Source organism: Phyllostomus discolor, chromosome X (genome assembly GCF_004126475.2).
Source record: "Phyllostomus discolor isolate MPI-MPIP mPhyDis1 chromosome X, mPhyDis1.pri.v3, whole genome shotgun sequence".
Classification (NCBI taxonomy): domain Eukaryota; kingdom Metazoa; phylum Chordata; class Mammalia; order Chiroptera; family Phyllostomidae; genus Phyllostomus; species Phyllostomus discolor.
The window spans coordinates 18,415,114-18,440,741 of NC_050198.1; the positions used below are offsets into that span (position 1 = coordinate 18,415,114).

Consider the following 25,628-nt stretch of genomic DNA (forward strand, 5'->3'; position numbering starts at 1 on the left):
TTCAGTTTGGAGAAACATAATAAAATGATAATAAATGGTAGTGGATAAGTAATGTCTATGATACGGTAAGTTCCGTTTTAAAGAAATGTGTGAGGCACCAACAGGACTGCACTCAACTCTGTCAGAGGAAATTGAGGAATTTTAGTTAGCAGCGGTCTAGTTAAAGGAATTTGAGTTAAAGAGAATTTAGCGATTTCCTGTGTGAAGAAGAGGGGAAGGGGCAAAGGTGTATGTACAAATGAGGACATGAGGAGGATGGCCTTTTTCTAGAAAAGGAAAATGGTTTCACGTGGCTGGAACGTGTGGTGCATGGATGTAGCAAAAGATGAGGCTGGATGAACACACACAGGCTTGGTCACGGGGTTTTTGAAATGTATCTGTTTTAATTCTAGGAGCGATGGCTTTGACTTACTACTTCCCCGGTCTTTTCTCATCCTGTTTGTTGATTTTACCTGCCTATATAGAAAACTGGTACACAGATGATAGGCATAAGCATGAATAATTACATATAGGAATATGTAATTATTGGATAGTTAGCCTGCAATCAAGTGAATTTGTCACTCTTGATGAAGTTGTGTGGATTATGGAAACAGCATAAGATACCACCTTGATCTTCTTACACTGCCGACTGTCTCTAACCTCCAACTATATAGCGGTGTGGCGTGGTGTGAAAATCACCAGCTAGGGGCCACTTGAATTTCATTGGGTCGTAGCGTCATCTCCGACTAGCTATGAGAACTGGAATCCCACTTCAGACATCTGTAAATGAGAGGTTGGAACATCTTCTCCAGGTCCTTCCCAGCTGTGAAGGTCTACGCTTCTGTTACACATATCATGCAGAGCTGAACTCGTGAAACAGCAAAAGTGTAGACCAAATACCAGGTTTCTTTTAGCTCTATCTATTATGTATTTACCTACCTACCAATCTACCTACCTATCAGCTATCAAATTTTAAAAGCTTCAAGCTTTGTAATGCACTTCTTATTCTCTCCCCTCACCCCTTCCTGCTCCTTTTTCTTTTCTGACCACTTCCTGTTTGTTTTCCTACTGTTCTTTAGCTCCCTGCTGCTTTGTGGTCACAAGGTGGGCATTGCACCTTGCACAGTGGATCCCTTTGCACTATAAGCACACTAGGGCAGTCCTCATTACCTGGGGGGAGGGAGGGAAGCCTGACTCCTAGTAGCCTTGGGGGATCTCAAGACCATTTCCCGCAGACAAAACTGGTTCAGAGAAAGCAGGAGAAGAGAGCCACTAAGCCCTGAGTCATTTTCCTCTTTCTCATGGTTTACTCAAATACCAATCTCTTTTGCTCTCCAAATTGCTTTTCTGACACAGTTCCTTATTATGGGCTAAATTCTGTGTCTCCCAGATTATATGTTGAAGGCAGAACCCCCAGCATCTCAGAATGCATCTCTTACTGGAGATAAGTGTTTTAAGAGGTGGTTAAGGTTAAATGAGAGCAGGGAGGTGGGCCCTAATCTGACTAGTGTTCTTGGTCTGTCTTTCATGTATGTCTGCATCCCAATCTCCTCTTCTTCCAAGTGAGGATGGAGGAACAAGACAGCCATTTACAAGCCAAGGAGAGAGGCCTCAGAAGAAACCGAGCCTGCCAACAGCCTGATCTCACATGTCTAGTTTCCATGACTGGAACAAAATAAATGTCTTTTGTTTAAACTACCCAATCTGCTATGGTATTTTGTTATGGCAACCCTAAGAGACTAATATACTCCTTAATCATTTGTAACATTTTATGTTTGAATGGAGCACACTCCATTGTTTCTCCATGGAAGCATCTATTTCTTCTTGATACTATAACAAAAGGATGATCAACTGTAATCACAGAGTTAGAAAGAATTCTGTGGCTCATATATTTTTAGGTATTCATTTATTTATCCAGAAAGCATTAACTGAATACCTTTACGTTCTAAGCCCTGTGTTTATGGAGAGGAGGAAAGGACCACAATGAGATGACACTAACACCATAATGATGATAATTCAAACACCTCCCTGTCCTTGGGGATTTGGATTCTAATATTAAAGGGAATAAATTCATGAAAGAACATGAAAGATGTACATTTTGAAGGAGGTATGAAATGGGAACACTGAAATGGTACCTCACCTCGTGTGGTGGAAAGAGGGGACTGGGGGAAAGGGGTTAGGATAGACTTTCTCATGGGGATGAAACCAAGCTTTAATCAATAAAGTTTTCCTTAAGGAAAAGAGGGATAAAGAGCATCCATCTCAGGAAGGTGTAGACCTGATATTCTGAGAGCTTAGTAGTTTGGGGTTTCCCACCTGGGGCGTTATGGCTAAAGGGGTAGGAACAGGAGGTAAGGAGGGAGGAGAGAGAAGCAGCAGAAGCAGTTAGTTGGGTCCAGATAACGCACGACCTCACATACCCCATGTCAGTGACATCCGTCTATAGCGGGGAACTTTTTTCCAATTTGTTAGTCAAGGTTCATTTTAAACTTGCAACCTGTAATAGCCTGTCTGAATGAATGAAGGTCGTCTGTATTCATTTCCAGGAATAAGTATATTTCAGGGCAAGGAATTTCTTTTACTTTTTTTTTTAAGATTTTATTTATTTATTTTTAGAGAGGGAAGGGAGGGAGAAAGAGAGAGAGAGAGAAACATCAATGTGCGGTTGCTGGGGCCGTGGCCTGCAACCCAGGCATGTGCCCTGACTGGGAATCGAACCTGCGATGCTTTGGTTCGCAGCCCGCGCTCAATCCACTAAGCTACGCCAGCCAGGGCATTGTGCAAGGAATTTCTAAGTGAATGTGAATTTCACTCAACTTCTGTTTCCTTAAGGAATCTAAACTCATTCAATATTTTCACAAGATGATAATGATAATCAAAGCAGAGCTATATTCTAGCTAACAAAGAATAGTCCTTCACCAGGGAATTGCAAATACCCCGATTAATGGTGATTCTAATGGCTCTCCCTGTTGGAAGACACTATTTCTGCCCTGTGTTTAGCCAGGATAAACAATGTCAGCACCATCCCTCAAGTCCAGGTCATGAACTGTTTTATATACATGAAATATTATTATTAGAAAACCTGCCTTACATTCCAACTGCAGCCTTCTGACAGGATTTGTGAAGGCCGACCCCCCACCCCCACCATGCAGGGTACTGTATTGCGATGCAGTGCGCATGTGCGCTGTGTCTCTGTGAAGTCAGGTCCTAACTACACAACCTTCCTGAAGGAAATGGCTAAGTATTAGTCTCAAGTTTGGCTTTAAAGTTACTTAAATTAGAATCATCAGCTGGACATGTAAAAATTATTGTGTCTTTCTATACATATAAGCTTTCTGCCCCGTGTCTAAAAGGATCTAAGTACAAATACACGGAGTATAACCCTACACCTGTCTAACTCAGAAATTTATATTTTTGCCCTCTGCAACCTTTTTTTGTCCTTCCTCAGTACCTAAGCTTTACCAATTAAATCTCTACATGTCTCTCGATTGCATTCCCATTGTTCTCATTCCTAATGCCCTAGTAAGACTCTCCTTTGGGATAAAACCACAACCTTCATACACCTGCCTTTAGACAGTGGCTCTCAACACAGTGAATTCAGGTCTCCTTTAATTGGTCTAGATAATATATTAATTATTAAATTAATTGGGGTGACACTGACTAATAAAATTGTATAGGTTTCCAGTGGACAATTTTATACTACCTCATCTATATATTGCCTTATGGGTCTAACACCCAAAGTTGAATCTCTTTCTGTCTCCATATAGTTGACCCTCTTTACCCTTCATTGTCCCCTACCCAACCCCCATTCCCTCTGGTAATCACCATACTATTGTCTGTGCCTATGAGTTTTAGTCTGTTTGTTTGTCTTGTTCATTCATTTGCTGCTCAAATCAGGGCCCTAGATATGCACAATTTTAAAAGCTCCCCTAATATCCTACTGTGCAGCCCAGGAACAATGTCCTAAAGGGTCCTCGATGTGTGGTCCCTGGACCAAGCACATCAGCATCAGCTTGGAAACTCGTAAGACTGCAAACCATTGGGCCCCACTTCAGGTCTCCTGAAGGTGGGGCTCAGCCACCTGTTTTGATCATCAATTGGGTCATTCTGATAGAGGCTACAGTCTGAGTGCCACCGCTATGGGGTTGGAGTCCCACAGCTCTCTCCGATCTGTGATCCATCGAGACAGTGCCCGAGTCGTCTCTAGGTACTAAGAATGACAACATAAATATCAGAGTGTACCACCTCAAAATTATTCTTAAACACTGCTCAAAATTATTCACTGGCTCCTACACTTCATAGCGTGGCCTGTGACTTCCTGGTGTGCTCTTCATGCTCTAAGGCACAGGTGGCAAACACAAGGCCCAAGGGCTGAATCCCACCCTCCACCCTCCACCTTGTTTTAGCTAGCCCTGCACCTTGTTTCTCCCCAGCAGCGGCGCTGAGCTCTTGTTTAACTGTGAAGGAGCTGTTACATGTACACAGTCCTAAAGTTACATTCAACCCTTTGAAGGCAGCCATGAGGCTGATGCGACCCCTGGTGAAAATGAGTTTGACACCCCTGCTCTAAGTTGTATTTCTGCCATACCATATCATTGGGTTGATGATCTGATTGATACCCAAGTATTTCATTTCCCAAATACACTTCACGTCCTTGCACATGCTGCTCCTCTTGCCCTAAATGTCCTTTCTTGCTCCTAAATCTGGCAAATCCTCTTCCTCCATGAAGCTTCAGCCTAATTCATTCCACCTCTTTGAAAGTCTTCTTGGACCTCCTTGCAGACTAATGTGCTCCTTGCTACATGATGCCACGATAACTTATATAAACCTACATCATACCAATCTCCCTATTTCCCTGGACTTCTTATCTGTATAACTTTCTCTTTCTTTAAGAGGGGCACGAACTATGTTTTCTTCACCTTTTTATCTGCAACATTTACTGTGATGCCTGGTATGTGTCTGGAATGAATAAAGATTCCTGTGAATGCCTTGGAAAATTTTGTTGGATCATGCGGTGTATCTCTTCTAAGCAAGGGTTTGACCTTCAACCACATTTAGCATCCCAGACCTTGATGAAGCAAGAAGGCAGTGAATATTTTCTTCATGGGAAATCTCTTACATTGTCCTAGTACTTTGTAACTTCCAAGCGTTTTCACAGATATTATTAGTCACCTAGAAAGGAGGACTGAATCTTCTCCTTTAAACATTTCATGATGCCAAAATACTCCTTGACCATGGATTGTGTACATGGACTCCATGTGTGCTTTGTTTGATCTCTTTCATTGTATAAGCTAGCACAATGTCAATGCTGTCAACTGAGTTAACGCTGAAAACCTATTTGAATAGAGTACAGCTTAGAGATAGCCACTTGTCTTTCCACCACTCATATAGAAACCAAACCCGAACAAGAATGACATCAGAGGTCAGCCATGCTAGCATCCATCCATTCGGTCACCAGTTATTGAGCCTCAACCACTAAGGACTTTGTTTAGCACACATTATACATAAATAAGTGTAGTCACTGTGTAAATAAACTCACAGCCTATTGGGAGAGACAGTCCTGTAAAGGAGGGAATTCAAGGCGAGAACTAAGTGCAATACAATCTCAGAATCTAGAGGAAGAAATGCCAAATGACCCACTTCGTCTGCAATGTGGGACGGCTTTATTTCTTCTTCTACAGAATACCCTCATAGGAATGAACAGGAGAGATGCCATTTCATCCTCTTTGACCTTTTCCCCCTTAGTTTAAAGAAATATTGTTGACCCTCCAAGCATAACAGACATTTTTAAATTAGTTCTGTGAGCAAATTTATTAATGAAGAACGTGAAAGCATTCATGTCCATTTCAGTTAACGTGAAATGACACTCTCTCAATGAATAAGACGTCAAAAAGCATGCAGCCAATGACATGAAGACTGCTCTTGGGCTGCCTGTATATGTGTATTTATCAGCTGCCTACTGATATCAAGACATTCACAACTAACTCAGAGCAGAGGAACTAGCAGATGCTACAAGACAGTATTTCTGACTAATGCCTGGTAATAGGTGGCAATGTAATTTCGAATTATTGAATTTCTTTGCTCTGGAAATTAGGTATACAGATTTTACAGTTAAATGAGCATTTTGTTTATACATAATAAACTTACTGAGATCTAAAGCTTCATCATTTTTCAAATTTAGGCTAGAGAGGAAATATGTCTTCATGCTTAGAAAACCTTCCATTTGAATTCTGCTTAATATAGCACTGACCTGTGCTTACTTTAAAGTTATTTCTAAGCCATAGATTCGTCTTCTTCCTTTTAGAGGCAATAAATTCAAGGGAATGTTAACATCACCTCCACTAACACAGAGTAATCGCTATCTCAGAAGGTACCTGCTTTAGGTGGACAATACCATTATCTCACGACTCCCATATTGGACCTCTGTGTTTTTCTTTCATTGTAACACACAGACATACCTACGTACACCCTCACACATGGACACGCACCATGAAATCCAGGCTTTATCTTTCATAAAAACCCAAAACTGCTCTGAAATTGTTCTAAATGAATTCTAACTATAGAATTCAAAGTCCACTGTTTTTTCTTCTCCCTCTTTATACAAAATCCTCACTCCCTTTTATATCCACAGAAGTGTTCATATGGAAAAACTCTGAGGCTAATGCAAGTATATACTAGATACATGAATATTTCAATGTCTATAGCAATCAATTCTGTTATATAATAAGAATATGTATATGAATACAATTGCAATGGTTTCCTGCAATTGGAAACATCCTTGGCATATTAATTAGTATTCTTTTTATACTTCTATTATAAAGTGTATATTTTTGTTTATTGTAAACACTCATGATTCCAAAAGGGAATGTGTGTCTGCGTATACATTTTAATGTGAACAGCTGAAACACACATGCAAAAGTCAAGTGCATTGTCGATTGAATCTAGAGCCTATGACATTTTTGGAACTCTGGGTATATATGGCATAATTCTACTTTTTGAAATCATCTGAGATTCTTTCTACACTATATTATTTCCAAAATATGAGATGTCATTATCAAATGGTTTAGGTCAAAAGAAATTTATTTGGGGAATTAATGCAACACACTCTTTTACCGAGCTTTTTCCCAGTATATGTTCTAAGATCTTTGAGAATATAAGCACATATGAGACATATTTGGCAGCATCCAGAAGAAGGTAATCTAGTAATGGGAATAGCATAATTAAATAAAGTACTTAAATATAATTAATACAAAACCATAGACTCAGTTTACCTCATCTATTAAGTGGAAATGGAACTAACTATATTTCTTCACCATAGTTTTTTATGAGAATTAAATTTTATATACGAATATTTATCATTCATTATAAAAATAATGGATATCTGCAAATAAACTGTTCAGTGGTAGATTATGATTTCTAGATGTCATGGAGTAGGACTCATCTCTCCTCTATTTCTCACGCATAATCTATATTTTCAATTTTTGAAATTGCACAGCACACTTCTGCCACATTATCCCCAGGGAAAATAATGCCTATGATCTTAATTTAGGTACAGCACATTGTTTAAGGCCTGGATTGCTTCTGGTTGGCATAGGAAGATCAAAAATTGGCTATACAATCTATTTCTGTTGAAGACTTACTACAATAATGTATGTCTTCATTAAGAAAAGATTAATTATGGAGCTAGCATCATACATTGTCATGGATACAATAGAGCCTAAATCATGTCTTTTCCTTGGTTAAAATTTTCCAAGTCAAAATACGATGTCATGATGTGCTATGAAAAACCTTTTTAATACAAATAATGTACTTGTAGATAAAATAGTCAATTTCATTTTAAAATCGGGCCAGAGGGCCCACTACTTCAATAAATCATTATTATCACTCAAGCTGGTTTTTCTCATAAAATGCCAGGGTGCATCAGATGTGTAGATTTCTGGAATGCATGAATTGTATATTCACATAATGCACAAAGTACAGTTCATATTAGCTTTCCCATAAAATACTCATAGACATTATTTTTAGCGCACAAGATTCCACCCAATAAATATAAATAGGCAGATGGATGGACTGAGTGCACGCTATTTTTGTTTGAAGAGACCCTTCAAATCCATATGTTTGAGTCATTCAACAGACATTTCTCACCTTGACTTTGGGCATGTGTGTAATGGGGCTTTATATTTGTGCACATAGTTTTCCAGCAACTAACTTTCCTTTTATACATGAGCTCTACTCCAGATTAAAACAGATGAAAGATTTCCAATCATTCTGGCCAGCCCTCAGGGTGGAAAATGAGCTCAGGAAGGTAGCTATCTGAAACTGGACACTCCCTGGAATGGACATTCCGTTCTAAGTCCCCTTCAGGGAAACTCCAACAATAGCTCAAGCAGAAGCAAACACTTGTCTTCGAGGTAGTCCAAGCCAACCATTCACTTTCTTAGTAATCTGGCTTCTGACACCAACCGGGGATTTAAAGCTCCTGTCCCCATAGCAAAGAACAGCAGGCCCAGTACACTCGTACTGTATGAACAAGAAGTGATTCGCCCAGCTTCTTCCCTCCCTACATCTCTAGCACTTGGTATTAATCTGACATCTCCAAAGATATTTCAGCTTCACAGCCCCTCACAGGAATTCCCACAAGTCAAGTTTCTTTCTTAACACTGACATTTCTTTTGAGACTAAGAAAAAAATAGAGGAAACACATTACAGAGCTAAACCCAAAATATCACTGATTGCATAAACCGCCTTGATTAAGAAACAAACATTTTCATCTGAGGTTAATAATTTTTACAATTCGCTGAGCACACGGGACAATATAATGTGCTAAGGACTACCCCTCTTCTGTTTCAATAGTTATTGTGGGCGGGGGGAGTATAATACAACCTGCCAATAGTCACTGGTAGACATAAAAAAACCCCTTTTCAACCTGGATGCCTGAGTTTCAAATTCATAATTTGATGACAAAATAGTCAGACAAGCGCTGTGGTATTTAATCATTCCTTTATGTGCCTATAAACAATTAGGTGCAAGGAACCCGCGGAGAACAGACTCGGACCTTCCTCTCAAAGTGCAAGGGAGCGTGACTCAGAAGCAACCGGACATCGACAATGCGGGAAAAATTACTTTCATCGAATTGGGTAAAGGGAGTTTTTCAGTAAGAACCCAGAATGGGGGCACTGTATTCTGATTTAGGTTAGTCAGAAATGCTCTTTACCAAGCTTCTCTAAGCAAACAGGAGAATAATGAATAGAGTTGTTAGTGGAAGATATGTGGTGATAATGGTTTTTGCAGGAGCACTCCAGAAAGTGGGAACAAGTCTCAGGTATGACACATTTTTATGTCACACATGCCTACATAGAGGGAAGAGCGCATGGTGAGGAGTAGCAGACGAAGAGGTGAGAGACGTGAGCAGATGCCAAACTGTCAAGGGCCTGTGTACTGTGGCCTTGGATTTTACCCTGTAGCTAGAAGATTCTCTAAAGGGTGTTAAGCTAGAAGCACAGGATCTGACTTGTGTTGTAGAAGCTCAACTGGGCAGCAACTGAAGGATAGATTTAAGACCAGATTAAAGCAAGGATATCACTCTCACACACACACACACACACACAATCACACATCTCTTGATCTACATAGGGAGGAGAAAAAGTAGGTTTACAGTTGTGAATGCACAAAACACAGAGTTTATTCTTTTATTATCATTTATTCATTATGAACTTATGTTTCCATATGAACAACTGTAAACCTACTTCCACCTAATGCTGTATGTATGTTTATACAACTTCTCTCTTGGGAGTTATATATAAATTAGCCATTCATTGATATTCATCATTATAATCATAGATAGAATAAAAATGATTCCCATTTTGCCACTCATCAAGCAATTTCTTGTACCTCTTTTCAATGCCTATACTAAGTAATCTTGGGAAGCAACATTATTATTCCTAATTTATTCTTGAGGACAAGCAGTATTAGATACGCTCAGCTCAGTGCCAGGCACTCCATAAATAAATAATTGTGAAGTACCGGCTTGTCCGAAATTACTTGGCTTATGAGGTCGAGTCAGGTTGAAAACAAAGTAGTCTCAGGCCTTGTCCAGTTACCGTGCCCACGGACCGGCATAACTTCTAAAATGCCAGCCCTTCCCATCCAGGCTCTTCGGTCATAAACAACATGAACTCAATCCCTCACAAGGTAGGGCATTTAGAGCAAGGCTTAAATCACCATGACATGTGGTTCAATAAGTGATGCATGTTCCCGTATAAAAGAAATGGATTGTATTCTGGTGCGTTAGCATTAAACCATCCTTCGTCTGTACCCTGAATGGTGGATTTATTCATTCACAAGACCGATCTGTTGATTAGGGCCGGTGTTGATACACTGGCCTTCCGGACACTGAGAGCTTGTGAAAGGTCGAATGCTGTATTTAAACGATTTCATTTTGCTGTAAGTATAGGTGCACAGGCAATTGCAAAGAAATGCGTTGGGATGCCTTGTGAACCTTCATTCCACCTCCTACAATGTTGGCACCTTGGGTAACTATGGTACAGTGTCAAAAGTGGGAAATTGTCAGTACAACCCACAGAGTTCATTCGGATTTGACCAATTACACAGGCACTCATTTGTGTGGCTCTGTGTGTTTCTACGCAATGGTATCGAGTGTAGGTTTGTGTGACAGACACTAATATGAAGACACAGATTAGTTCTATCACCACATACTCCCTTGGAGCGTGCTGATATAGAACACATTCCCCTCATCCCTAATCTGTGACAACTGTAATCTGCTCTTGATCTCTATACTTTTATTCCAATAATGCTCTAGAAAAGGAGTAACACAGTATGTAACCTTCTGGGATTTTTTGGGTCACTCACCATGGTGTCCTTGAGATCTATCATAGTTGTTGTATTGAGAACCAAGGATTCATTTCTTTATATTTCTGAGTAATACATCATGACATGCATGCACCACAGTTTGTTTCACATTCACCAATCAATGGACACTTGGATTGTATTGAATTTCTGGCTCTTATGACGAAAGCTGGTATGAACATTCACAGATAGGTGCCTGCGTGAACATACGTTTCCATTTTCTGGGATACACGACCAAGAGTGGAATCACTGGATTGTACAGCGGTTACATGTTCAGTTCTGGGAGAAACTGCCAAACTGTTTTTCTAGGGAGGCTGTACCAGTGTACACCCCCACCAGCACTGTATGAGAGCCCTGATTTCTCTGCATCGTATTTAGCCTTAGTGGTATCACTGTTTCGTGAAATGGCTTTTAATAAAATGTATGAGTATTTAAAGTATACAACGTTATGATGTGATACACATATCCACAGTGAAATGATTACAACAGTCAAGTGAATTAATATATCTATCCCCTCACATGGTTACCGTGTGTGTGTGTGTGTGTGAGAGATGAGAGAGAAATCTATCCTCCTAGCAAATTTCCAGCAACTCAGTAGGATATTATTAACTATAGTCATCATGCAGTGTATTAGATCTCTAGGTGTCTTCACCCTATAATAGCTGCAGCTTTGCACCCTTTGAACAACGTCTCTCCATTTCCCTCACCTCCACTTCCTTCGGTTACCATCGCTCTACTCTCCGCTTCTATGTTTTCAACTGTTTCAGATTCCACATATAAGTGATATCATGGGGTTTATTTCCCTCTCTGTCTGGCTGAAACCTATTGTCCTTTCCTTATAGAACGGGAAAGCTATTCTTCACAACAGATTTTCCTATAGTGTAATTTATTTTTCACCGCAAAAGGCTTTTGTCCTTTCCCGGAAGGTTTATTTTCAATTTGCCTTTTGGCACCCCCACCCTTCTATTCCAGGACAAATCACTTAGTGATCAGAGTCTCTTTTGTTCTAAGTCTCTTCAATGACTACTTTATATTTATACCCGAGTACATATCTCAAGGTCTTTTAGGTTATCGAGACAATGAATTTCTTCTTTCAGAGATAGATTGGCAAAGATAAGCGCTGAGGGTAATGGCTGATTTTCCCAGGATACCCACAGATGGCAAGTGGGAAGAGAGAACGGAGGGAGCAACTGGAAGAGACAGAAAAGAAAGGACCAGACTGGTGTAGAATCAAGGAAGAACATCTTAGGTGTGAAGGCGGCAGCTGACAGTGACAAGTACCAAAGAGATTTTACAAAGATACTTGAAGGAAAAAAAAAAACAGATGGGTTGAACACAGTAAAAGAACAAAACAAATAACCAAAGGACTCTAGAGTAAAATGGAGTATGGGAAATCCAAGAAGAGAATTAAAACTCAATGGAAAATAAAACAGACCTTCATGATTTATGTACATTAAGCTTCAATCAGGCCTAAAGTGCTTCTGTTATATAAAATTTTCACAAAATGCAATCAAATGATCATCATCATTATAACATTCTTATATGTAAATGCCTGCAATTATGTGTGCAATAAAATATTAAACGCCAATTCACTTATTAAAAATATTTATGTGCTTTGTTCTGGAGAAACAATAGTAAGCAAGAACAACTGAGGTGTACGGGTTTACTGAACTTACCAGATGGTGTGAGTGATACGCATGAATTAGTCACTTACATACATACAGAGTCACAACAATAGCATTTGTGACAGAGGGGTATTACGTGGTAGGGAAATTTTATCTACATAGAGAATTCTGACATATGCCCAGAGGGAGTGGTTTGTAAGTAGAAATTAATGTTATCTTGGTGGGAAAGACAGGGAAGGAAGGTTCTAGAAAAAGAGAAAAGCATGTGCAAAGAAGTTCACTCACAGAAAGAAGCCAGGCTTATTCAAGAAACAGCTGGAAAACCAGGAAGGTGGTGAGGCAGGGGGAGCATTAGGGGAGATGTGATAGGAGAGGAAGACAGAGTCTAGATCTCATTTTATTTTGTTTTGCTTTCCTGGTGGCCAAGGGAAGCTATTAAAGTGATCAAAAGGGTGCTGATGTCATCAAATTTAGCTGACTGAATGAATTGTAGCAAATACATTCAAGGGAGTGAGAAGATGGTATGCTAAGAAACCGGAAAGGGAACTGATGCTGTATTGCTCATGGCAAAGGCAGATCGGGCCAGAGTAGTGGTCGAGCAGATGAAGAGGAGCGGACCAAAAGATAGCGGGCGATAAAACCCACAGTAATTGCCAATGGTCCAGACATAAGTGGGCACAAGAGATAAGGGTTTCAAGGATGAAACATGTTCTAACTTGTGAGACGGGATGGATGGGAGCATCAGTGACTGATAAAAGGAGCAATGAGAAAAGACCCGGTTTCGGCAGTGGGGTGGAAGCAAAGTTCAGTTTGGGTCACTTAGACTGGAGCTGACATTGTCACATACAAATGGAGATGCCAATCAGGCAGTTGCAGCCCCAGCTTGAAATTCATTGGAGAAATCTGAGCTTGAGGTGTAACTTGTCAGTGATCTGCACACACGTGTTAATAAAGCCATGGGCATGGGTGGAATGACCACGGAAGGGATTACGGAGGAAGAAGACAATCCCATTAGGACAAAGCTCTGAGGAATCCTAATATATAAAGGTCGAGCAGAGAGAATCAGCCCGTGAAGTAGACAGAACAGAAATACCCAATGGAAATGGCAACAAAACCGGAGGAGTGCAATGGACAGATCTCAAGGAAAGACAACATTTTTCAGCGGGGAGCAAACAGTCAATACTGACCGCTGCTATAAATTCAGCAAAGAGGAGGGAGACATTTTCTCAATTGGTTCTAATGACATGACATTCTTTACTTCCCTTGAACTAAGTCAGGTCAAGTTTAAAGAGAAAACAATGAAAGCACAACATTTTAAGGAAATAAAACTCAATATCTAGTCTAACTAATGGATAGAAAGAACACAAACATAATGTTTTATTGTATTTTTATCATATTATTATACTATGATAATCCCATTTTCTTAAACATAGCCAAAACCCTACTAAGATCATTACCTGTAATCTTGAATATTAACATTAAATGACGAATAGTTCCTTAAGAAATAAATAAAATATCAAACTACAACTGTTTGCTATAACTGGAGAGTAACGCCTGTACATAATAAAGTATTCCCATTCTTTTCCAACTGTGCTGTAGCATCCTTTACATTTTCGAGGGGAAGAATTAATTTCAGTTTTATTTTAATAATACTATTTAGTAATTTTTAATAAGTGAATTAATACACTTTTTAGTATTAATTAATAAAACCAAATAGTTTTATATTCAAACCAGTTAATTTCTAGGGTGTATGTGTGTGTATGTGTGTGTGTGTGTGTATGAAAGAGAGAGAGAGAGAGAGAGGGATCTAGTCATACTAGCAATATTGAAACAACTAAGTTAATTTATTGCGTTCGCCACACTAAATTATAAAAACATTTTTCTAGGACGATGGTATTTCACACAATCTCACCTAATTTCACACATTAGGGAAACTGGATAAAGAGAATCCAAGACTGATTAAAATGAAAAAAATATATATTCTAACTGGTCCCTATTTTATGTGTCATAATGCAGTTTATTGTAATTTATAGCAGGGAACTATAAAAATGTGTGTTTGTGTAGTTAAGATTCTAGAGCAATGCTACATTTGGTTGGACCAAATTTCTATCATTTGATAAGAAACTAACATGTTGGGTGTCTGAAAATATATCGCGGATGTAATTTATTTTTATAGCTAAGCCAAAGATTAACAGCCTTCAAGTAAAGAAGTAGAAGATGCATTTTAAATAATAGTTAAAATGTATAATACCCTAATATTTCTATTTGTTCCTCAGTTATTGGACAGTGCTAAACAATGTGTACCATGGGAAATCATCATAATCATCAGTTTTTTGTTTGCAAATAAATGATCACATTTTTTTGGCATTTTGAGGGGGGCTATTTCTGCTCCAATGCTACACATGACTTTTTATCTTTTAATGTGTACACAGGTGTGCATACCACTTGATGAGATGAGGAAATAATTGCTTACAAAACCAGGGAAACTCTCAATCTCATTTCTGATGATAGATACATGGGATCTAATGCTGATATTGGTGTCACTGCTTAACTCTCGAAGTGTCATGTACCTCATAGCCTAGGATTCACAGCCTCTGCACAGCATACATTACATTGACCCAGGGAACTATATACGATGCCACTGTGGTAACCAACATGAGGTACAGATAAAAGAACACTCAGTTTACTTATGTGCAAAAGCAATAGTCATTTGAAGTTTAAATGAACTGTTTTGCTAAACACTACTCAGAATAGTATTGATCATGATCCTTAAGTGCCACATGAATCTGTGCAAATTATTTTGTTCACGGCACTAAACCTTATTCTTGTGGGCCCAATTCTCAGGTTTGTCTGTCCATCAAGCACAGTTGCCGGTGCACAGCTGAAACGAACTCAGAAAGACATCGAGGGGGAGCACTCTGAGGAAGCTTGTTGTACGTGATTATAAACAGCTCAAGGGCTGTATTCATTCCGGTATTTGATCCATTTAAGTTCACAAAATGAGAAGATCGAGATAGGAATAAAATAGTGAAGCCAGCAGCTTGTAATGGGTATCATCACAGATCGCTCCCTGAGGAGGTCCAGAGGACAGATGCTGGGTTATTCAGGGCAGCTCAGGTTTTTATCCAAGAAATTATAATGGGCCGGGTTCTATAGTCTTTGGATAAACAGACCCAAGTTTCTGAGTTTTTTAAAAAAGAACTTTCTCAATGGAACACACAATAAGCCTTCACTTAACATCACTGATAGGTTCTGTGACTTTAAGGAAAATGACATATAATGAAACCAATTTCACCATACGTTAATTGATATAAACAAGAGTTAAGTTCCTCTGACAGCTCATCAACATTATCGTGAAAAGACATCACATGAAACGATAATATTCGAGCACCTGCTGTCTTTAGTTCTTGTTGGAAGACACTATGATTCCCTCCATTTCATGTGCTGTCCTATTCTCTCTAGAGCTCTGACAGATCCCCCGCTTCTCTGTCAGAACCTCAGGGGAGTGGCAGCTGACTGAGTGGTTCAGAACTCCGGATCCTTAGGTCACTCTGCCACCACTCAAATCCTGCCTCCGACACTTGGCAGCGGAGCTATCTCAGGCAAACGATTTACATTCCCCATACTTTGCTATTCTCGTTGATTAAATATGGCTTGATTATATCCTCTTATCTCATAGGGTTATTAGTGGAATTACCTGAAATAAACATAATATTGTAAGAGAAATGCTTGACACTTCGTACGGGCTTGTTAAATGCTATATAATTATCTTTGAAGGCCAGATGAACCACAATTAGTGCTATACACATACAAGGTGCTGTCAAGTAACTGTTGATGAAGGAAAGGTCAGTGCTACATTAACCCTTGTCTGTGCATCACTGCCCATTCTACTCTTCTCCAATTCACCTCTCCCTATGTTCATCAAGTAAGGCCTATTTAAAGGTGGAGTCTTCAATGAAACTTCCATAATCACATCATCCATAAGTAATCATTTGTGGTTGATGTTGACCATGCTTTATAAACTCTCTTGACATATCGTAGTGGTTGCATTTATATGCATGTGTGCATGGGTGCGTTTTCTCTGGTTTACAAGTACTGTAATCTCATAAAAGGCAGAGAGAGCCCTGGCTGGTGTAGCTCAGTGGACTGAGTGCCAACCTGCGAACCAAAGGGTTGCTGGTTCAATTCCCAGGCAGGGCACATGCCTGGGTTGCAGGCCAGGTTCCCAGTAGGGGGCACACAAGGGGCAACTACACATTGATGTTTCTCCCTTCTCCCCTCTCTAAAAATAACTAAATAAAATCTTTAAAACTTTTTTAAAAGGTAGAGAGAACATGGTAGATGTACAACAAAGTTGATTTGCAGGCACGTAAAAACGTAATAGTAAAAAAGCTGCCTAATATCATATTAATATTCTATCTACTCTTACTTGCCAAGAGCTAACTGATGAGTACATTACAATCATCCATGACTAAATTTCAATTACTCAAGTACCTTCTTTCCCTTCAGTACAATTCTCGTTTTATTTAAACTGAATTGTCAATGTATTTTAGGAACTTACCTTTTTCCCAGATTTAAGAAAAATCACTTTTACTAATGGCTCTCAAGAAATTTTAGACATTTCTCCAATAAGTGTCTATATTAACTAAACCAGCATTAAATAAAGTGCAAACTTACCTTATCGCATCTACGCAATTCCGTATTCTCTAAAGGATGATTTTTCACATTGCTTAACAACTCTGACTGAGCAATTGAAATTCAGACTATGATAAATGCTTCACACTGAAGGCTCGTTTCATTATACCGTAGTCAGTTGAAATGGGGTTTCCGAAGAAGGTATTTTTAGGAACCGCGGAGTACAGGAAAAGCTGAATACATTATACAATTTAAATATTTATTGAAGCTTTTCTACTAAGGCAACATTTTGGTGATATTGCAGAGAAATAACAATGTGGGAGAGGGAATTAGGGGTAAATAGATGGCAGAGACTGTGGAAACCAAGACACCTGGTGCTACAAGTGAGATCCTCATTCATAAAGTCATTACATTGAGGATTGAAAGATATATTTATGGAGTATTTACAGAAATCTTATTTTCCTTCATCTTTCATCATTCTATCTAGATGCTGCTTCTATGATTTTTTTTTTTTTGGGAGTGCTTTTGTCTTCCTTATTGAATTCCTGACCATCTTCTCCTCACACTGTTTTTTCTGGTTGGTATTGCTTACCCTCCTTGGCTCACATTTTAAGTCATCAAAAAAGACTTAATTTCTGGGCTTCACATCTGTGTATCCACAATACACACACTCTCCATAAAAAATTAGCACCCACACCCCAAAATCTTCCGTGGAGGGCACCATATCCAACTCAACACCAATTCCTACTAATTTTACGTCATTACTAGATCTTGAATACGTCCCCTTTTCCCCAACTTCGCTGTCACCATTCTAGTCCACAGGACCCTCTGTCGCCCCAGGAGAAGATACCAGATTGGTTGCCCTTCACTTGCCCTGAATAGCTCCTAATACGCTCTCCACAAAACAGAGTAATGGTCTTAACCCTCCTGCCACAAACATGTTCTTATCCCTGCCCTACCTGAAGCCCTTAAAAGGCTGTCCACTGATCTCCTCATAAAGAACAAGGCATCATGCCCATGACCTCTGAGGTTCTGAATGATTGGACCCCAGTCCAGCATTTCAGCTGCGTGCTCGTCCCAAACATTCCCTCAGTAACTCTACTCCAGGGAAACTGACCTTCTCTTCATTCTTTCTTCATACCAGTGTCACACCTTCCCGGATGTTGTTCCCTCTGAATGTAACATTTCCTACTCCCATGTTTCTCTGTCTTCTTTTGAATGTCATTTTCATAGGAATCCCTCTAATTCCTAATCACTAGTCTTGGTCTCAGTCTCATATATGCTTATAACAATGTCGCTTCATTCCATAGCTTTTGTCCTGAATGCAAGAATGCAATTGAGTTTTATATAAATATAAAATTAAATAAACACACACATAAATACAATTAAAATATATAAATAAATAAAATAAAATACATACACATATATATATTCTCTCCTAAATTCTAATCTCAATGAAGCCACTTGTTTGGAATATTATCTCCAGAGTACCTGGCACAAAGTAGGCACTCAATACATATTAGTTGCACGAATGAATGAATGAATGAATGAAACAAATTTTTCCTTATTTAAACAGTGGTCACCCAAACCCACACAACACAGGCTTTACAGAGTCATTTCTTTTGATACCTCTATTTCTGGATTTGTTCTGAGAGCAAATCTATTCCCAGACCTTTAAAGTAAAACACTGCAAAGTCTATATAGGCTCCAGCCAAGGGGACTCTGAGATGACACGTGGTGCTCTCTGACATGGCCCATTAGAGACGGGGTGTGTACACCTAATCCAAAGGAATCTTCTAGCTCTTCAGCAGCTGTTCCCATGGCTCCTGACGTGCCCTTCGGGCTCTACTAAATCAGGATTCCTCAGCTGTCTGAGCTTCCACTAAGCTCTTTCGGTTAACCACCTACACGCCAACCTTGCTTGTATCTGCTTACACTCTTTGGCATCTGCTGACACTTTTCCCTTTGCCTTCCTAGTTATTTGCCAGTACACCAGAGTCACTGGGATTCAACACTGTCATCGATAATTTTATCAGTCCCTCAACTATCTTGATAACGTTTTGGCCACTTAGTCACCAGTTTATTTCTCATCTTGCCCTCTTGAGCAGCGGTATCGATGCTCAGCTTGCCTTTGATGAAAATACTTGGACAGCTCTGATTCTGTGGTGCTTCTCTTCCCCCTTCCATGCGACCTCGCACAGTTTGCAAGGCTGAAATCTGCACTGTAACGCTGCCGACTCCCGTGCCCTTTAAGTCAGCATTCAGCTCGGGCTAAGGCAATATTGCTACTGTAATCTGATGAAGGAAAGGACACGTTGTGTGCAAATAAAGATGGGTGCCAAGAATGAGCAAAAAGCCACTGATGTTTATGCCCTTTTATAGTCCTGATTCGATGACTGTCTTGGCCAAAAACCGAGTGGAAGAGGGAAGGGCATTTTAAAGCAAAACAAAGCAAATGCCAAAGAGAGGGTGAAAACATTAAAAGGGAACCCATTTTGTTTGCCTGTAATTGGGCATAACAGGAGACATTAGAACACACATTGTGTTCAATTCATACTGGTCTTTTTTAAAAACATCAATTATTTGTATAATGGTGGAGACAAAGTCTATCCAAAAGTTGAAGATAAGCTGATAAAAGACTCTACGTTATTGTATTTTGGCATATGTGAATTCCTCATTGTTGCAATGTCCGTGAATGGGATGAGTATTTATTAGATGTAAGCCCAAGGCATGACAATTCAAACATCTGATTTTTAAAAGTTTCTTTAAAATGGTGTTAACTCTTTTGCAAATCCATAATGTGGATAAGCATTGGCTTTCATAATGCACCCTAACATTCCCCCTAGTCATTAAAACAAGCAACGTTTCTACCAGAATAAGGAAAATAATACACAAAACTAAAATAAATAAAAATAGAGGTAAAGCTTTTCCTCAGATTCTTTTACTTGAATGGTAACATGAGACTAAATATTGTTAACTACCCCTAGATACATTTGTATAACTGATGTATAAAACATCAATTTCCCAACCATTAGAACTGATGAAAACTCATTTTCTTAAAACTGTGTGGAACCAAAACGCCGAAGTAGCAGTTCTGGAAAACTTTCGAACAACAACATTAAGGGCAGCATTTTACCAGCATAACAAAGAAATGACAGTTCCGTTCCAGTGAAAGGACAATTGTGGCGTCTCCCCCACCTTTCTTTCGTGAAGAACGAGGTGCTTAATGACAAGCGAAAATGAGGCCCTGAGGCAGAAGGCAAAAGTTAATAAAGAAGACCAGGAAGACATTGATCTCCAAACTGAATCCAGATTGCTAGAAACACTTGTTTTCTCAGGGCTTGGTACACGATGCAAAACCCTTCCACGGATTGTAGGACCCCAGTAAATCGCCTTGTGTGTTCTTTCACCTATTAAAATTTCCAGGCATGTTGAGTGAATGATGTGAGAATAACATAAAGACAGAGCACAGAATGAATGGAAATTCCCCGTTAAAATGGCAGCCTAAGAGAAACAGTTGATACTCACTCCCTAAGAGTAATACTCCCCTTTGGTTTTGTTACTGCACATGAATTGGAGGTCATGTGGCCACACGATTCAGACTCTTTTAAGCATGAGCCAGTAGGGCCGTCTATTTCCTTTCCTCGTCCTCATTCTGCCTGCCGCCTATCAACCGTGTGTCCGAGAAATGGAAGATTCCCTTTAAACACTGCAGCCACGGCTTCCCTCGACTCCACCCCCATAGTCAGGGCAGTAATCTTGAAAATGGAAAGAGAAAGGTGCTTGGGGCGTTAGCGTTTCAGAATCAGTGAAGGGGCCGTCTGGTTTTAAAAAGGCACATGCAAAATTCTAATATGTTGTAATACCTGGGAAAACAAGCTTTTTATACTACACATTTCAGGAAAAGGTAAACCAGATGATTTTAGCTGTTCATCTTCAAACTGTAGTTTGCATATGAGGGATTCACATAGAGCAAGGTCACTCTCTCCCCTCAAGAGGACACAGCAGAATCGCTGAAAGACATTCTCTCTTTTAATATCAACGAGAGGAGCTTGACATTTTACAAAGATAAAGATTTTAGGGGCAATTCTACCTGGGATGGCAGTCGACAAACCCCTCCCAAACTGGCAAAATAAAAAACCACACTCTAGCTCTGCCAATTGACCATGCACGTCTGTATTCAGATTCAACTTCTTCACACCAAATACGTGCTATTAATATTTCTCTGTCAATATTGTATGGAGCAAAACTCCAAGGAAGTTTAATTAATAGACATTTTTTTTTTAAAGAGGAAACAGGTAAAGACCACAAGGTGTTTATTTGCCTGTCTGTTTGTGTTTGAAGATTGGCCCGCTGCATGGAGCTTCCTCCCCAAAGAGAAGCATTTTCATGAAATTCTGCTTATGGAAGTGGGCTGCGTTTAATAAAAAAGCCGTCTCATTTCCCCTCCTGCAGCCCATGACCTTCCCAAAAACTGTTCCAATATGAACCGACTGCCTTGATAAGAGCACACAAATCTCCTAGGACTACAGCAGGACTTGGTGAGAAAGAAAACCGTTGCCACCCTCGGAATCCAATCAAAACCTGAATGTACTGTACAAAAATAAACCAAGGTCATCATTATTTCTTCTCATTGTGATTTGGCTCGCCTTCCAATTGCCTACCCTGTGTACCTGAAATAACTGCACCGCCTCCATTAACTGTGTGTGACATCACTTTAATCAATGTATCTTTTCAGAATGAAAGGCACGAATGTCAGATTCCTACCATTATAAATTCCTTCAACTCTCTGATCTGCATTAAATAAAAGCCTGTCTTTGAGAAATAACATACGTTTTAAAAAATATAACTAGAATTAATTTTATTTTTAAATGGACCTGCAAAGAGATTCAACCACAGCTATTCTCTTCATATAGAGATGATTTCCCATGAACTTGCTAACGCTTAAGTGTTGAGGCTCTTCGCTTATGCTTTATTGGACAGAAGACTTACCTTAGTCTTACTCGTCCATTTCTTAAAAAATGATGTGAGTTTAAAATTGCAGGTAAATAAATGAACAGAAAATGATCTTGAAAGAAAGGTTGATTTCCAATGAATTTTCAACATCTCTTCAGTAATAAGCACTCCGGATATGTATATGTTTCTATAAACATATATACTCACATCAAAACACCATGTTATTTTTGTATTTGCAATAGAAGAAAGACTAGTTTAATGAAAAATATGATAAATTATTTTTAATAAGTTAGGCAAGCATTTGAATAGCAGGTGGAAAGGGAAAGAAAGTTTGGGAAATCACTCCGTTTTATTCTTGTGATAAAGCCATGGTGAAAGATAATAAAATAGAATTAAAAAAAAGAACCACCTGACTTTTCCAAGACAACAAAGATTATAATCTCTTTTATTAAAACCACACAAGTGGTTAAGAACTTGAGAATTTATTTCACATGTAGCCAATGTCTTGGACTACAGGGATTTCAAATGAATATTTCAGGACCAAAGAGGGAGCTGTATTCATATTAATATCTCTGTCCAAATTACAAATTAATGTTTCAGTTCTGTCTAGCTGGAGCAGTGACAAATACCTTCTTTTTCCTAACATAAATCTGCACAAAACACTTCCTAGTGTTTTCCTAGTCTTCTTTTTAAGTTTGGATCAACTGCTATGTGATATTCTCCATTGAATTTTCCATAATATTATGCCATGTAAGAGACACAGGGAGCTTGTTATTCAATTAAAAAGTGTACTAGCTATTTAGATCACCAAGCGATCTCTTTTTCATAGAGTTTATTTTAAGGAAGTCATGATGACGGATGAAAAATTAAAAAAGGGACTGTGACATTAAAAATAACATATGAAAATAACGTATGAGGGGCACATTGTGTCTCAAAGAGATGGATGAAGATTATCTTTTCCCCCCTTGCCTTTGATTCATGTATTATAGTCATTCTGAAATAGATATGAGGGCAATGTCTAGAATTAAAAGCAGGGGCAAATGAAACTCTGAAAGATAATTTTACTTTATTAGACCTCAAGACCATCTGCATCATTTAAAACATTAGAATGAAATGTACATTTGCAATACATACTTTGAATTATTCTTTGCAATGCAATGTTTGAGTAAATCTAAAAGTAAACGGTCCTTATGTTAATACAGTGATCCTCTCTATTAATTGGTAACTATTTCAGTTAAATACCAACCAAGCATACACTTAAGGTTTTCACACTGAGGCAGTTTTAAAAACGGGACTCAAATGTCAATACCCTCAAATAGCAGTATGTTGTCAACCAGTAAAAGTTAATGTGGCATAATACCTTGTGAATGTATTCATTTTCCTCTAACAAACTCACTGCCATGGAGCATAAGTATTATCTGATCATTTCAAAATGTACTGTAGTAAAGTTCTGCAATGCTTGTCCCCAAAAGGGTAGGTTTCCTCAAATTCTAATGAAGAATTTAAAGTGATTTGAATATCTATGATGAAATAGAGAGGTGCTTTGCTTTGCTTCACTCCAAAAATGCATCTCTGCTATTCTTTCTGAAGTCTCCTATGCATTGGTTTATAGTTTTAATTTTGTAGATATATTGATTGCTCGATCGATCAATATGTGTGTTTGTACTGCAAAGAATATTGTATTTTTACAGGATTAGTAAATGCAGTTTTTCAATCAGAAAGTAATTCTCAAGCTCACCCAAATAACTGCTAATATGAATCAGCAAAATTACAATGCTCCTTTTTTTTTCCACCAATTTTTCCCAAGAGCAAAACTTCTGTTGTGACACTTTCTCCAGAAGTTTTGCACAGTTACTTATTTGGAGAGATTGACTTTTTTCATTCTTAATTATAGGCATTGCCTGCATATCTATTTCAGAATGGCTATAATACACAAGTGAAAGGCAGGGGGGGGAAAAGATAATCTCCTTCATCCATCTCTTTGGGACACACTGTGCTCCTCATATGTTATTTTTATATATTATTTTTAATGTATCACAGTCCCTTTTTGATTTTTTTCATTAGTCATCATGACTTCCTTAAAATAAACGAAATAGTGGTACTTGATAACCAAAACCAAACGAAAAAGCTTTACTGAAAAGCTAGGTCATCACAGACATGAAACAACATCGTGACTTTACTGTGAAATATGATTAGAAGCCCCTCGTGTTTTTACATTGTTTTGTCAACGAAAATGTCCGATCGCTTGCCAGCATAGATCATATCATTATTTGAAAGAGTTTCCATGATATGCTACAGATAAGAACTTCCAAAATATTAAATGTAATAGGAGAAAGGAACTTTTAAGTTCCATATTTATCAATACTTTTCTCAACCCCATTGGTCCATCACAATTATGTGATTACTTTATTTTTCACCATTATGTGGCAGATAGAATTTTTCTACCCTTGGGCCCTCCACATGTCATTCCCATGCAGCAATCAGTTCATTGAGAATATCAGCCAGCCCCCTACCCCACACGTTACCATTGCTAAACACAGAAGTATCAAGTAAGCAAGATAAGAACTCACATACACAAACGATTTCACAGCAATTAAAATGGTTTGTTGCAAATACTCCAAGCCAGTTATGCCTATTCTATTATTTCAGTGGTTTCTTAAACATGAAAGATGCATTTGATTATATTGGCAAAGACAAAAGTTTAAACTCTACCTCATTTCTAGTGACAAATTTTGCAGTGAGAAACATACACCTGCACATATATATATATGCCCAGTTTATATAACATGTCCACTTATTCACAAACTATTATAATAATTTAAAATCAACCTGTCTAATCAGTGAGCTTGTCACAAAGTAAAACTTATGCCATTGTAAAAATAATAGATATTTAGTTATTTGTACTTACAACAGTCTTCTACTTCTTCCCACCAAAGCATTTGGAAAATAAAAAGTGTGTATCAAGGCAGCGATAAAAAATCTTGGTGGAATTTCTCCCAACTTTATTGCTCCAGTAGGTTTAGGAAATGATGAGAAACCAATCAACTACAACAGCCTTTTAAAAAAGTAACACTTTGGTGTTTCCTATTCGTTTTTCTCTGAAGCTAATTTGCCTCCAAGATCTGAGTCCTGTAAGGGGAAAGTGAGTGATCCCAACACTGAGTGAGTCAACATAGTAACTGATGCCAGGATTCTGTAGAGGCCCCTGGATATTTCAAATTCCAGGACCTGCGCAGAAGCAAGTGACCCGCCTTTTCTCTCAAGTTGGTTTCCCATAATAGGACTGCCCATGGCCACTACATATAAGGTCGTGCTTCAAGCATGGCAAGTTCTGTGAATGCAAATAATGTTCAACTGTGTTCTGATTACTATCCTAACCAGAATAGCATAGTGGCCAGAACACTTGCTCTGAAAGCCTTCTAAACATAAACCTCTTTAGTACGAAACTGTGACAGTATTCCCTAACTTCTATGCCCATTTCTAAAAGAACAGAGCAGACGATCCTGATCTGGAAGAGACTTTGAAATGCCTGCCCTTATTTTACCCACTCAGCAACACGAAATTCAA

General features: G+C 38.8%; 1 protein-coding gene across 1 annotated transcript in view; it reads right to left on the bottom strand.

Moving 5' to 3' along the window:
* Positions 1 to 25,240, bottom strand: part of DMD (dystrophin) — a 1,951,120-nt gene extending 1,925,880 nt beyond the window's left edge. Inside the window, exon 1 of the mRNA XM_036016633.1 lies at positions 24,970 to 25,240. Within this exon, the coding sequence (XP_035872526.1) occupies positions 24,970 to 25,000 (31 nt within the window). The 5' untranslated portion in view covers positions 25,001 to 25,240. The remainder of the gene's footprint in view (positions 1 to 24,969) is intronic.
* Positions 25,241 to 25,628: the final 388 nt, after the last annotated feature.